General features: G+C 43.3%; 1 protein-coding gene across 1 annotated transcript; it reads right to left on the bottom strand.

Moving 5' to 3' along the window:
- Window positions 1-1,922: 1,922 nt before the first annotated feature.
- On the bottom strand, window positions 1,923-15,148 carry LOC121388344. The gene is made up of 6 exons (XM_041519642.1): window positions 15,058-15,148; window positions 12,722-12,901; window positions 9,420-9,626; window positions 7,138-7,359; window positions 6,435-6,617; window positions 1,923-2,122 (listed from the first exon to the last, which is right to left on the bottom strand). The coding sequence occupies exons 1-6, from the start codon at window positions 15,146-15,148 to the stop codon at window positions 1,923-1,925; spliced, it is 1,083 nt and encodes a 360-aa protein (XP_041375576.1).
- Between the last annotated feature and the right edge of the window lie 1,164 nt (window positions 15,149-16,312).

Below are 16,312 nucleotides of genomic sequence, written 5' to 3'. Positions count from 1 at the left end.
CTCGTAACCCGGTCAATGTCATGTCTGGGTGTGTTCACTGGTTGGTGTGTTCAACATACCACATCTCGTAACCCGGTCAATGTCATGTCTGGGTGTGTTCACTGGTTGGTGTGTTCAACATACCACATCTCGTAACCCGGTCAATGTCATGTCTGGGTGAGTTCACTGGTTGGTGTGTTCAACATACCACATCTCGTAACCCGGTCAATGTCATGTCTGGGTGAGTTCACTGGTTGGTGTGTTCAACATACCACATCTCGTAACCCGGTCAATGTCATGTCTGGGTGTGTTCACTGGTTGGTGTGTTCAACATACCACATCTCGTAACCCGGTCAATGTCATGTCTGGGTGAGTTCACTGGTTGGTGTGTTCAACATACCACATCTCGTAACCCGGTCAATGTTCAACATGTAACCCGGTCAATGTCTGGTGTTCACTGGTTGGTGTGTTCAAGATACTGGGTTGGTCTGGGTGTTTCACTGGTTGGTGTGTTCAAGATACCACATCTCGTAACCCGGTCAATGTCATGTCTGGGTGTGTTCACTGGTTGGTGTGTTCAACATACCACATCTCGTAACCCGGTCAATGTCATGTCTGGGTGTGTTCACTGGTTGGTGTGTTCAACATACCACATCTCGTAACCCGGTCAATGTCATGTCTGGGTGAGTTCACTGGTTGGTGTGTTCAACATACCACATCTCGTAACCCGGTCAATGTCATGTCTGGGTGTGTTCACTGGTTGGTGTGTTCAATACATAACCCGACATCTCGTAACCCGGTCAATGTCATGTCTGGGTGTGTTCACTGGTTGGTGTGTTCAAGATACCACATCTCGTAACCCGGTCAATGTCATGTCTGGGTGTGTTCACTGGTTGGTGTGTTCAACATACCACATCTCGTAACCCGGTCAATGTCATGTCTGGGTGTGTTCACTGGTTGGTGTGTTCAACATACCACATCTCGTAACCCGGTCAATGTCATGTCTGGGTGTGTTCACTGGTTGGTGTGTTCAACATACACATCTCGTAACCCGGTCAATGTCATGTCTGGGTGTGTTCACTGGTTGGTGTGTTCAACATACCACATCTCGTAACCCGGTCAATGTCATGTCTGGGTGTGTTCACTGGTTGGTGTGTTCAACATACCACATCTCGTAACCCGGTCAATGTCATGTCTGGGTGAGTTCACTGGTTGGTGTGTTCAACATACCACATCTCGTAACCCGGTCAATGTCATGTCTGGGTGAGTTCACTGGTTGGTGTGTTCAACATACCACATCTCGTAACCCGGTCAATGTCATGTCTGGGTGAGTTCACTGGTTGGTGTGTTCAAGATACGACATCTCGTAACCCGGTCAATGTCATGTCTGGGTGTGTTCACTGGTTGGTGTGTTCAACATACCACATCTCGTAACCCGGTCAATGTCATAATATAAAAATAATTTTATATAATAACAATTATCAATCTTTCTAAACAATATACTTAATATAATAGAATTTAACATGCAAATAAAACTTAAAGGGACATTCCTGAGTTTGCTGCACTGTAAGATGTTTCCGACTAATAAAATATTTCTACGATTAAACCTGCATATTAAATATATTTTCTTGTTGAGAATATCAGTGTCTGTATATTGAATGTGTTTCTGGCCGTCTTAATATTTGTAAGAAGCCCAAACTGGATTTTATCTTCAAATAATTTCGTACGTACGAAAAAATATTTAAGGACATAAAATGTATAAAACCTAGTGCAAATATTAGAACGATCAGAAACACGTTTAATATACATCACTAATATTTTATACAGAAAAATATATTTGATATGTAATTACAATCGTTAGAAAGTCGGTTAGTCGATAACATCTTCAAAATTGCAGTAAACTCAGGAATGTCCCTTTAACAGTTGTGCCCGGCAAAATTGTTTTACAAACCAGTTTCTAGAATAGATGCGGTCACTCGTTTTATGTCATACAGCTGTCCCAGGTCTACTACTAGTGTGTGCTCAGTCGCTGTAGGTGTTTTGGCGCAGCTGTTGACGTCCCCGTCAACGACATTCATGACGTCTATAACAGTATCTGTCGTGTTGAAAATAACCTTCTTGTTCTTTGCTACATTTTCATAATCTGAATAATAATAGTAATAATAATAATAATAATGATGATGATTATGATGACGATGATACTAATAAGGATAATAATCATCATCATCATAATACTGTTGATACTACTACTACTACTACTACTACTACTACTACTACTACTACTACTACTACTACTACTACTACTATTACTACTATTACTACTACTACTACTACTACTACTACTACTACTACTATTACTACTACTACTTCGACTACTACTACTACTACTACTACTAATAATAATAATAATAGCAATCATAATGATGATGTTGATGTTAATGATACTGATGATGATGACTATGATACTACTACTACTATACTACTACTAATACTACTAACTAATAATACTACTACTACTAAATAATACTACTAACTAGAAGAAGAAGAATATTAAAATATTACTTATAACAACAATAAAATAGATAGGTTTGGTAACCTCAAACGTAACACCGATGGTGTTCTGAGCGAATAAAGTTCTTTTCTGTTCTCTTCAAGCACACCATTACTGTTCTCTTCAAGCACACCATTACTGTTCTCTTCAAGCACACCATTACTGTTCTCTTCAAGCACACCTTCACTGTCCTCTTCAAGCACACCATCACTGTTCTCTTCAAGCACACCATCACTGTTCTCTTCAAGCACACCATCACTGTTCTCTTCAAGCACACCATCACTGGTTATCTTCAAGCACACCATCACTGTTCTCTTCAAGCACACCATCACTGTTCTCTTCAAGCACACCATCACTGTTCTCTTCAAGCACACCATCACTGTTCTCTTCAAGCACACCATCACTGTTCTCTTCAAGCACACCATCACTGTTCTCTTCAAGCACACCATCACTGTTCTCTTCAAGCACACCATCACTGTTCTCTTCAAGCACACCATCACTGTTCTCTTCAAGCACACCATCACTGTTCTCTTCAAGCACACCACCACTGTTCTCTTCAAGCACACCATCACTGTTCTCTTCAAGCACACCATCACTGTTCTCTTCAAGCACACCATCACTGTTCTCTTCAAGCACACCAATACTGTTCTCTTCAAGCACACCATCACTGTTCTCTTCAAGCACACCATCACTGTTCTCTTCAAGCACACCATCACTGTTCTCTTCAAGCACACCATCACTGTTCTCTTCAAGCACACCATCACTGTTCTCTTCAAGCACACCATCACTGTTCTCTTCAAGCACACCACCACTGTTCTCTTCAAGCACACCATCACTGTTCTCTTCAAGCACACCATCACTGTTCTCTTCAAGCACACCATCACTGTTCTCTTCAAGCACACCATCACTGTTCTCTTCAAGCACACCATCACTGTTCTCTTCAAGCACACCATCACTGTTCTCTTCAAGCACACCAATACTGTTCTCTTCAAGCACACCATCACTGTTCTCTTCAAGCACACCATCACTGTTCTCTTCAAGCACACCAATACTGTTCTCTTCAAGCACACCACCACTGTTCTCTTCGAGCACACCATTACTGTTCAGGATAATCACACTGGGCCCAATTTACAAAGCCTGTTTACGGTTTACGGGTGCGTAACAACATTAATTTACAATGCTTAAACACCTGTTTATGTCTTACATGCGTGTAACTACACACATTTACAGTGCTTAAACACCTGTTTATTGCTTAAACATATATTGCTTAAACACCTGTTTATGTCTTACACGTGTAAGTACACACATTTACAGTGCTTAAACACCTGTTTGTGTCTTACATGCGTGTAACTACATACATTTACAATGCTTAAACAGCTGTTTATGTCGTACACGCGAGTAACAACATTCATTTACAATGCTTAAACACCTGTTTATGTCTTACACGCGAGTAACAACATTAATTTACAATGCTTAAACACCTGTTTATGTCTTACATGCGTGTAACTACATTCATTTACAGTGCTTAAACACCTGTTTATGTCTTGCACGCGTGTAACTACACACATTTACAGTGCTTAAACACCTGTTTATGTCTTGCACGCGTGTAACTACACACATTTACAGTGCTTAAACACCTGTTTATTCTTGCACGCGTGTAACTACATACATTTACAGTGCTTAAACACCTGTTTATGTCTTGCACGCGTGTAACTACATACATTTACAGTGCTTAAACACCTGTTTATGTCTTGCACGCGTGTAACTACACACATTTACAGTGCTTAAACACCTGTTTATGTCTTGCACGCGTGTAACTACACACATTTACAGTGCTTAAACACCTGTTTATGTCTTGCACGCGTGTAACTACACACATTTAGTGCTTAAACACCTGTTTATGTCTTGCACGCGTGTAACTACACACATTTACAGTGCTTAAACACCTGTTTATGTCTTACACGTGTAAGTACACACATTTACAATGCTTAAACACCTGTTTATGTCTTACATGCGTGTAACTACATACATTCACAATGCTTAAACACCTGTTTATGTCTTACACGCGAGTAACAACATTCATTTACAATGCTTAAACACCTGTTTATGTCTTACACGTCAGTAACAACATTCATTTACAATGCTTAAACACCTGTTTATGTCTTACAGGCGAGTAACAACATTCATTTATAATACTTAAACACCTGCGTTTTAAACAAAAAACACCAAAAAAAAAAAAAACAACAACCAAGAATTTCGTAAATTGATCCCAATAATATTATTATTTTAGCTAGTTTCGCACACCGCCACGGTTAGCGACTTAAAGATGTCGGCATTCTCAGAAGGTTTATTATTATTTCTTTTTCTTAATTAATTATTAGCCACGACATTTATGAAGTAACTTTGTCCGTTTACTAGCTATTTACTAAGCAATGGGGGGGGGGGGGGGGGGGGAGTTACGTTGTCCAGTGGTACAACGCTCGCTCGCTCTGCGGTCGGTCTGGGATCGATCCCCGTCGGTAGGCCCCTTGGGTTATTTCTCTTTCCAGCCAGTGGTATATAAAAGGCCGTGGTATGTACTACCCTGTCTGTGGGATGGTGCATATAAAAAGATCCCTTGCTGCTAATCGAAAAGAGTAGCCCATGAAGTGGCGACAGTGGGTTTCCTCTCTCATTATCTGTGTGGTCCGTAACCATATGTTTGACGCCATATAACCGTACAAAAAATGTGTTGAGTGCGTCGTTAAATAAAACATTTCTTTATTTTCTTTTCTTTTTTTACTAAGCAATAATTATCAGCCACGACATTTAGGAAGTGACTGTCCGTTTACTTGCCGAATGCATAAGATATGAGAGTTATCTCCCGTATTTTCATGAGAAGGTAGTATGGCTTAGACTGTTTTTCATCAAAATCTGAGTTTCATAAAAGGTATTTGGTATATATTAGAACCATTTTTACACAGACAATTAGTATCTTTATTGGAAACTGATCAAATCTTCATCTAACTTGCCATTTGACATCAGTGGCTTGCAACTGCCTCGTAACAATTATTAATTTTCATCGTAATTTACAATGATCGTAAGTTACCACGCATCGTGGAACGGGCTGGCAATCGTAGAAAATAATTAAGGTCGCGACGGTTTGTATTTATGGCGATAGTAGTGCAAGAACTTTCAACTCAACTCGCGATGAGAGTAGACGTGGTTAGCTGCGCTCTTGACTTACCCCCACCTGGGGGGACTGCTCGCCAGTTTTGGAAAGATGAGTGAGTATCGCGTCACGCACACCGGGTCACGGGCTTCCGTGACCTTGGTGTATGGGGACTCGATCTCACCGACAAGGAATCGGAAGTGGAGGAAGAGGAAACCTGCGCCAGGAGCGGCACGGGGGGGGGGGGGGATCTAAGCTGGCGTCTCAACCGCCAGTGGCGGTCCCTTCTGCGACGCCACCCCCAGTCCAACCTGAGACGACGAGACCAGCCCCAAGGGAACCGTCGGCCACCGAACTGGACGAGCTCAACACTGCGGTGTGTGAGACGCCCAACGACCCTCCATAACCGACCGTCACATGGCCCAGGAAGAACTGGGCGGTATCTCCGGTACAGCCAGTCGCCTCGCCATCGGCCCGATCGACCACCGTTGGAGAAAAAAGGAAGGTAACATCACCGACCGACCGGCCAGCCAAGGCCGAGAGACCAGCCCCGGTAGTCGCTCCCCTGAAGAGTCCGAATGGACCGTCGCTGTGAACGGACTGAATAAACAACTTCACCAGTACATGCAGGGGGACACGACTGACCCGACGCAGCTACGAGGCAGCCACCTCAACACAGACTTACCTAGTTAAGATAATACAAGTTTCATAAATATCCTACAATGTGAACGAGAACAAGTGTAAATATCTCACTTTCACATATCGTTGACCCTTGAGCCCATCTGCTGTCGGAGAGACTGCACGTCCCGGTATTCGAGCCACCTCCGTAGTAGAAACCTGCAGTTTTTTCACAATACTCCGTCATCGTGGATCGCCAGTGTGTGCCGTTGTACACAAAACGTTTACCGACTTCCGGCCTGGGTCTGTCGCATCCTGCTGAGGTAGAATTGCGGACGGTCAGCGCAACGGACAAACTCTTGTCACAATAGTTTGATGTTTAGATTACAATCTACATAAATACATGTTAAAGTGGCTGGGTGTTTGGGGTTGTTTGGGGGGGGGGGGGGGTTGGAGGGATGTTCTTGGTGTTTTTGGGTTGTTGTTGTTGTTGTTTTTTTTGGGGGGGCGGTATTATTACTTTTTAATTTCGGTCGTCCTCGTTTTCTCTGTCGTCTCGTTCCCACCCAAATCTGAACCCTTCATTTCTGTCTGTCGGTCTGTCTGTCTTATCTCTGTCTCTGTTTTTCATTGTTTCTATCTTACATTCTCTCTCTCTCTCTCTCTAACTCCCTCCATCCCTCCCTCCCCCTCCCTCCCTCTCTCACTCTCTCTCTCTCTCTCTCTCTCTCTCTCTCTCTCTCTCTCTCTCTCTCTCTCTCTCTCTCTCTCTCTCTCTCTCTCTCTCGCTCTGTTTGTCATCCTCACACCATGTGATTATCAATGTGTTAATACTCACATCTCCGTTCCCGGCCGAGAACACGGACGCTCCTTATGACAAGCGGTCCGTCTCGCAGATATTGCGCGGATATCCGGATCTCGTGGCCGTGTGTGGATACCTTACACGTGACCCTGAACACCGGAAGCGTCTGGAGTCCGACGGATGTACAGCGGAAGTTGTCCCGTGCATCCGACGAACGTATGACATCCACGGTTACGTTAACATTAGGTCCGTCAAATGCTCAAAGAAACAAAAAGACACATTCAGTTACAGGTGCATTACCAATGTTGCATGTGCCCTAGTTCCAGGCGCGTGTCCTGGGGAAGTGTTTCGTGGGTAGAATCCTAATCCCTTCCCTGGTAAAATCCCTGCGATTGCTCCTGAGTTCATACTTTGACATTATGTGCAAATTAACTGATCCCAAATTTAATCACAGCATAATTATGTCAAGAATATCAAAATTGTTAAGAGTTACCGCTCGGTTTACTTAGAATTTCCATAATTATTTGCGCAACATAGGAAGTACCTACTAAACACATCAGTAATCTCGTATCCATGGTAACAGCAGCCAGTTCTTTGTCAATAGTGAGACGTAATTCAAATTCAAACAGCGAAGTCACGTGTTATCCTATCGATCAACGTTATTAGATCTTTCAATTTATAAATACTAAGTAGTTATAAATGATATGTGTTGGATATAAATTTTTCATATAGGTTAGGTGGCATTAAGTCGTTTCTTCAGAGATAAGAATGGGCAGACCGAAGCATAGCGAGCCCATTCTTATTTCCGAAGAAGCATCTCAATGCCTTCTAACCTATTTAGACGGCATTTCATTGGTTCATTCTCTCAAATGGGCGGAGCATGCAGCATTACGAATTAAGACGGCTTTTTGGTCGTTCTTCATGATTAAGACAGACAAAATAAAAGTCTGTGATTGGCTGAAATGGGTGGACAATGTTCAGTTGCCGTCGAAATGAGCAAGTCTCTCAATATATACTCTTTACATTTCACGGGACAAATGGATAAATCGTTTGGTGATTAAGCGACTTCGAGACTTCCCCTTCAGTGGCTGCCTATCTAATACTAGGTTGGTATAATTAGTGAAACCAAGGAAAAGTGTTTACTTATCGCGTGCCCAAAAGAATGCAACTTGTTCGACACCTAGTTTGTTTATATTAGATTTCAACGTATTTGTTTTCAATTGTTGCGGAAGTAATCTAATTATACACTGGTTTAGTTGTCTCTTTATTTCTGGAATAACAGATTTTGCTAGAATGTCGGACCTCGCCATTTACGGGGAGATATCACTCCCGCTCTCCATCACTCCCCTGATACTAGTTCTAAGAGAGTCCCTTTAGCTCCTGTTAGCATGTGAATGTATATATCAAAATGGTAAATTTATCTTGTTTTCCTTTCCAGCCAATGATTTTGTAAAAAAATTCAGTTTGATTTGACGTAAGAAGAAAACTTTCAAATCGACTGACGAATTAGTTCGTGAGTAATTTTAATAATAAACCACGCGTGATCACAAGTTTCATTTCTTAAACCGTCAGTATGTGTTGGTGGTCAGAGTACGTATCTTTCCAACACATAACGCTCATATTTGACCTGATCGTTCCTTTAAGGCGATTAAATGGAATATCCTAACAGACAGGAATTGAAACTAATTGGTCAGCTTATGTATAAGGACCAATACTCGATAATGTGAAATAGCAAGTTGAATACCTTCTTAATAACAAGGTTAACATGTTGATTTAAAACTGTCAGTTTGCATGTTAAGTATCGCGGAAGTGCGAGGTGGTCAAATTCATCACATCATCTTCTAATGCTGTACATGGATATGATTCTGACGTCTGATTCAGTTGACGGCAGATGTCTAGGACTAGTAAGGACTATAGATTAACTAGCAATTAATCATTATCGTCATTTTGTTTTATTTACAGCGATATTTAGAATGCGTCATAGAAATATTCTATGACGTCTACTGCGATATTTTGAGTTTTTCATGGAACTACTCTATGACGTCTACAGCGATATCTGGAGTGCGTCATAGAAATACTCTAAGACGTCTACAGCGATATCTGGAGTGCATCATGGAAATACTCTATGACGTCTACAGCGATATCTAGAGTGCGTCATAGAAATACTCTAAGACGTCTACAGCGATATCTGGAGTGCGTCATGGAAAGACTCTATGGCGTTCACATCGATATCTGGAGTGTGTCATAGAAATACTCTATCGCGTTTACAGCGATATCTGGAGTGCGTCATGGAAATCCCCCATGACGTTTAAACTTACCCACTGATGGCATGTCAACGTTGACGCGGAAAATATCGAAGAGCTGGGATCCAAAGGACAAAGTCCATGTTGGATTTGGTTCATGCTGAGTACTGGAATAGGACGAAGTTCCGTCTACTGCATTCTGGGAAGTGTAGGATCCGTACTGATCACGTGGTTTAGTCGAGCTCTGAGATGTGCTAAATACGGTAGTGAGATTCAGAAGACCTTCAATGAATGAACGAATGAATGAGTGAATGAATGAATGAACGGGTGAATGAATGAATGTTTAACAGCATCCCAGCTCAAGAAATACATAGGCTGTTGGGTGCCAGACAAAGGTAACTGAAATGCATCATCAGTTGTATTTTTACTTCGATCCTTGCCTACAGATTTCAAGTAACCTGACAAAAGGTCTGTACGCAGCCAACTGATCAACATATTTCACTTTACCTTTCTAGAGTAGCTCACTGGTACAGCGCTCGCCTGATGCGCGATAATCTAGGATCGATTCCCGTCGGTGGGCCCATTGAGCTATTTCTCGTTCCAGCCAGTGCTACACACAAAAGCCGTGGTATGTACTATCCTGTCCGTGGGACGGTGCATATAAAATAACCCTTTCTACTAATCGAAAAGAGTAGTCCATGAAGTGGCGATAGCGGGTTTCCTCTCTCAATATCCGTGTGGTCCATAACCATATGTCCGATGCCATATAACCGTAAATAAAATGTGTCGAGTACGTCGTTAAATAAAACATTTCCTTACTTAATTTTCTAGTAATGAGCCTGCTCACGGTTTTTAAAAAAATATATTTTCTTGATTTCATTATCCTGCATGCGCCATAATAGATACCCAACAGCTAGAAACAGATTAACAACAACAGGAAAAAGAAAGAATTAAATAGATAGTTTATCAGAATAAACTAATCAACAAAGTGCATGTATATGAACAAAGTTCTTCACTGTTAAGGGCGAGTTGTGTTGTTTAATTACTACCTGCAACAAGGTTTGTTTCATGGAGAGAGAGAGAGAGAGAGAGAGAGAGAGAGAGAGAGAGAGAGAGAGAGAGAGAGAGAGAGAGAGAGAGAGAGAGAGAGAGAGAGAGATTAACCAACTTTAACAAGCTATAAGGCACTATTCTCAAACAGTTAATCAGATGATGGAAACCTAAAACGAAATGCGTATACCGCGAGGAACCCAACTACCTGAACTATATCCCTCCCCAAAACATAGATTACTACCTGAACTATATCCCTCCCCAAAACATAGATTACTACCTGAACTATATCCCTCCCCAAAACATAGATTACTACCTGAAATATCCCTCCCCAAAACATAGATTACTACCTGAACTATATCCCTCCCCAAAACATAGACTGTAATCACAGCATTATCATGCATGTCGTTACACATTTGTTTTGTCTAACGATACCACTAGAGCATATTGATTAATTAATCATCGGCTATTGGATGCCAAACATTTAGTAATTCTGACATGTACTGTGCTCTTTAGAAGAAACCCGCTACATGTTTTGTTAGGGTGGGGGAGGGGTGGGGTGTTTGGTTTTTGGTTTTCATTACCAGCAACTGATCTTTTGTATATTTTTTCCCCCGCAGACTGGACAAACATCGCATATCTCGGCCTTTGATATACCAGTCGTGGGGCACTGTTTGAGACGTGAAAATAACAAGTAAAGACTGTGTTACACGAGGGGACTCGGATCTACGCTCCGAGCACCGACTGAGCTATATCCCGTTGCAATTTCGTACACACACGGTAAATCATAACCCTGTTGGTGTCAGCCTTTACGTAGATGTGACAGTAACTTTGTACACACACGGTAAATCATAACCCTGTTGGTGTCAGCCTGTACGTAGATGTGACAAGACATATTCACTGATTAAAGGTGCCTAGTCTTCAGGTAACAGTGCACAGGATGGGAAAACAACAACCGGGAAAATAGTTCACTGATCGGATTCGATCCTACGACCCAAGCAGCTCTATCGACTGAGCTATACCCCGCGCTAACCTATAACCCAAACAGCTCTATCGACTGAGCTATACCCCGCGCTAACCTATAACCCAAGCAGCTCTATCGACTGAGCTATACTCCGCGCTAACCTATAACCCAAGCAGCTCTATCGACAGCTATACCCCGCGCTAACCTATAACCCAAGCAGCTCTATCGACTGAACTATTCCCCGCGCTAACCTATAACCCAAGCAGCTCTAATGACTGAGCTATACCCCGCGCTAACCTATAACCCAAGCAGCTCTAATGACTGAGCTATACCCCGCGCTAACCTATAACCCAAGCAGCTCTATCGACTGAGCTATACCCGGCGCTAACCTATAACCCAAGCAGCTCTAATGACTGAGCTATACCCCGCGCTAACCTATAACCCAAACAGCTCTATCGACTGAGCTATACCCCGCGTTACCCTATAACCCAAGCAGCTCTATCGACTGAGCTATACCCCGCGCTAACCTATATCCCAAGCAGCTCTATCGACTGAGCTATACCCCGCGCTAACCTATAACCCAAGCAGCTCTATCGACTGAGCTATACCCCGCGCTAACCTATAACCCAAGCAGCTCTATCGACTGAACTATACCCCGCGCTAACCTATAACCCAAGCAGCTCTATCGACTGAACTATACCCCGCGCTAACTGATTATACGTACCGGATTGGTGTAGTCTTCATAAAAAAAGTTTGTTTTGTTTAACGACACCACTGGAGCACATTGATTAATTAATCATCGGTTGTTGGATGTCAAACATTTGTCAAACAGGAAGTAACAAGCAAATAAATGGTTAGCTCATATAGCAAGGCTATACCAGTCCACAAACCAAAATGGTCGGCATCTGTTTTGTTGTTTTGGGTTTTTTGGGGGTTTTTTTTTTTACTACTATTTTATTTATTTCTCAACCGAAATTGCTTTGTTCTTTTTTTCTTTTCTTTTTTTAACTGCATACAAACATGTTTTCGTTTTTGGTGGGCTTTTGGTGTTTTTTTGTTGTTGTTGTTTTTACTACGGTTTTATTTATTTCTCAACCGAAATTGCTTTGCTCTTTTTTTTGTTTTCTTTTTTTAACTGCATACAAACATGTTTTCGTTTTTGGTGGGGTTTTGGTGTTTGTTTGTTGTTGTTTGTTTGTTGTTGTTTTTTTTGTTGTTTTCAAAACGCTTTTACTTTTATTCTTACATGAAATCAAACTGAAATGATTTATTAAAAACAAAGCAACAAAACCAAACACCAGACATGTTTGTAGCAGGATGGGACGGACGATAAATGTGGTGGGGAGACATTACGTACACGTACCTGAACAGACGAGTGGATACGGCGACCACGTCCCGTCAGACACGCTACACGTTCGTGCCTTTCCGTACCAAAACCACGTGTACTTATCCCAGCATGTGTAGGTGGCGCTGCGTCCTTCAGTGGTGCCATCTGGGTAAAGACGTGATGCCCCCACTACGTCAGCGGGAATACCACAATCCACTGGGGAAACATAAACAGGAATACTATGCAGATTGTTTGATTAGGAATGAAGTACTATACAGCTAAGAAGATAAACAACAATTTTCAGATGTGAAAATACCGGCCTCAGTGGTGTTGAGATTAAGCCATCGGGCATCAGGCTGGTGGGTAGTGGCTTCTCAGGCTGGCATCGGCTCCCACACAGAGCGAGTTTTAACGACTCAATGGGTAGGTGTAAGCCCACTGCACCGACTTCTCTCTCACTAATAACTAACCAATAACCCACTGTCCTGGACAGACAGTCCAGATGGCTGAGGTGTGTGCCCAGGTTAGTGTGCTTGAAACTAAAAAAATTATACACGCACAAAAATAATAATTAAAAATGTGAAAATGACAGTAGGAATAAGCTGACATACATAACGGATCCAGTTTTATTATGACGTCAGCGTCCGAATGTATTCTGATGAAAATATCAGCCTACCAGACAGTCAGCCAGCCAGAGAGACAACCAACCAGATAGACAGCCAACCAGACAGACTGGCAATCAGACAGACAGACAGCCAACCAGACAGACTGCCCATCAGACAGACAGACAGCCAACCAGACAGATTCCCAATCAGACAGCCAGCCAGACAGCCAGCCAGCCAACCAGACAGACAGACAACCAGACATACAACCAACCGGACAGCCAGCCAGCCAACCAGACAGACAACCAGCCAGCCAAGCAGACAGTCAGCCAATCAGACAGACAGCCAATCAGACAGACAGCCAGCCAGACAGACAAACAGCCAACCGGACAGACAGACAGCCAACCAGACAGACAACCAATCGGACAGCCAAGCAGCCAGACAGACAACCAGTTAACCAGACAGCCAGTCAATCAGCCAGCCAATCGGACAGACAGTCAATCGGACAGCCAGCCAACCGGACAGACAGACAGTCAACCGGACAGACAGACAGCCAACCAGACAGACAACCAATCGGACAGCCAAGCAGCCAGACAGACAACCAGTTAACCAGACAGCCAGTCAATCAGACAGACAGCCAATCGGACAGCCAGCCAACCGGACAGCCAGCCAGCCGGACAGACAGACAGCCAACCGGACAGACAGACAGCCAACCGGACAGACAACCAACCAGACAAACAACCAACCGGACAGACAGACAGCCAACCAGACAGCCAATCAGACAAACAGCCAGCCAGCCACACAGCCAGCAAACCAGACAGACAGACAACCAGACATACAACCAACCGGACAGCCAGCCAGCCAACCAGACAGACAACCAGCCAACCAAGCAGACAGTCAGCCAATCAGACAGACAGCCAATCAGACAGACAGCCAGCCAGACAGACAAACAGCCAACCGGACAGACAGACAGCCAACCAGACAGACAACCAATCGGACAGCCAAGCAGCCAGACAGACAACCAGTTAACCAGACAGCCAGTCAATCAGACAGACAGCCAATCGGACAGCCAGCCAACCGGACAGCCAGCCAGCCGGACAGACAGACAGCCAACCGGACAGACAGACAGCCAACCAGACAGACAACCAATCGGACAGCCAAGCAGCCAGACAGACAACCAGTTAACCAGACAGCCAGTCAATCAGACAGACAGCCAATCGGACAGCCAGCCAACCGGACAGCCAGCCAGCCGGACAGACAGACAGCCAACCGGACAGACAGACAGCCAACCGGACAGACAACCAACCAGACAAACAACCAACCGGACAGACAGACAGCCAACCAGACAGCCAATCAGACAAACAGCCAGCCAGCCACACAGCCAGCAAACCAGACAGACAGCCAGAAAGCCAACCAACCAGACAGCCAATCAGACAACCAACCAGACAGACAGACAGACAGCCAACCAGACAGACAGCTGCTATTTACTCAGCTAACATCCCCTTTCAATAATGCTGCGGTTAAATACGTAGGTGCTGACGGGTTTCTTTCTGTATCAGGGAGTGGCCAGTGGGGCCCGGCCACACACACACACACACACCAATAATTTTGGCTCTTTTTTTTGTCTTTTTTTTTTTTTTTGATAACCTTTACATCTCGACTAAATGTAAAAGTTGTAGCGAGACTAACGGATTGAGATTAACGGCGAGAGTTACAGTGCGGGCAAATAACCTTTGAATCATGCCCCCGGACCTCCCAACTCCCAAATACCTCGTGCCTTCGGCGCTCGTTCAATTCCCGAATGCGATCCGACAGAGATCCGACAGTGACCCGACAGTGAACCGACGCTGACGGAAGACATCCGTTAGAAAACCGTTAGATCTGGACGCAATCTGGACTCAATCGGCAAGAAACGGCAACGAAAAACTTCTCCAGATCATGCCCGTTCATCACGACAGCGTCCCGATCCACAGGACACCGTCCAGACACCGTCCAGACAACACAGGGCATTGTTACGATTTTGATCCGATACAGCAGAATCTGTCACGACATAGTCACGATTGTAATCCGACTAGACAAAATCGGCTGAGTTTCCCGAATATTACGGGACGCACCTAACTGTCGGAAGTGCTTGGCCGACCTCTCCGGACCATTCCCGATCCGTAGAACTCTGTTACGAACGTATACGACTGCGTTCAGACAATGATAGGACATTCCAGATCATTGAGGATAGTAATCCGACTTTTTCACTGTTCGTGTCGTAGCGCTGTCTGATCTCAAACGGGAGCCATAATCGGCACTGTGTGAACTCCGCATTACGGTCAGAGTATTCGGGCTAAGAAACGCATGTGCTCATCAACAGAATAACACATATTTAATACATGTATAATACCTTCATATCTACGTAAATGTATACATACCTACCTACATACATACATACGTACATACATATATACATACATACATACATATATACATACATACGCACGAACGCATGTATGCACGCACTTATGTGTGCGTGCCTGCATATGCATATATTAAACACACGAAAACACAGACAGGCACATAGAGACGGATAGACGTACGTGTGCAAACTGGCGGATCTCCTGAATATTTTCCATTTCTAGAGTCGCATATCCTGATCAGATCACCGGAAGTGTGAACATAGCTGTAGAGACAGCTGTATGTGACGTAACTTCCGGCTGTTCCTCCTTCCCAGACACGGTAGGCATTGGAAACAGGAGCCGGTTCCGGGCAGTCAAGGGAATCTGTTTAAAAAAAACAAAAACAGGAGGAATAATAATAATAATAATAATAATTATTATTATTATTATTATTATTATTATTATGTAAGGATTGTCTTTAAAGATTTTAACACTCAAAATAAATATATATGGTGATTAAGGATCACCTTGTCTACATCCTCTGCCAAGTTTAAAGTATTCAGTAATATTACCATTTATGACTAAACACGATTCACATTCATTATAGAAAGTTGTTATCCATTTCTGTATTGACAGATCAA

Source organism: Gigantopelta aegis, chromosome 14 (assembly GCF_016097555.1).
Source record: "Gigantopelta aegis isolate Gae_Host chromosome 14, Gae_host_genome, whole genome shotgun sequence".
In the NCBI taxonomy this organism is placed as follows: domain Eukaryota; kingdom Metazoa; phylum Mollusca; class Gastropoda; order Neomphalida; family Peltospiridae; genus Gigantopelta; species Gigantopelta aegis.
Note: the sequence above shows the minus strand (reverse complement) of the source record. Positions and strands in the feature narration are given on the sequence as shown.

What these genes read in the sequence shown, in the direction of transcription:
- LOC121388344 (XM_041519642.1), bottom strand. Translation starts at nt 15,148, where the DNA reads ATGTCTTCCGTCAGCGTCGGTTCACTGTCGGGTCACTGTCGGATCTCT. An exon ending in ACGAGCGCCGAAGGCACGAG is followed by an intron (nt 12,902 to 15,057) that starts GTATTTGGGAGT and finishes ATGTTTCCCCAG; the next exon opens with TGGATTGTGGTATTCCCGCT. An exon ending in AGGGTCAACGATATGTGAAA is followed by an intron (nt 2,123 to 6,434) that starts GTGAGATATTTA and finishes ATTATTATTCAG; the next exon opens with ATTATGAAAATGTAGCAAAG.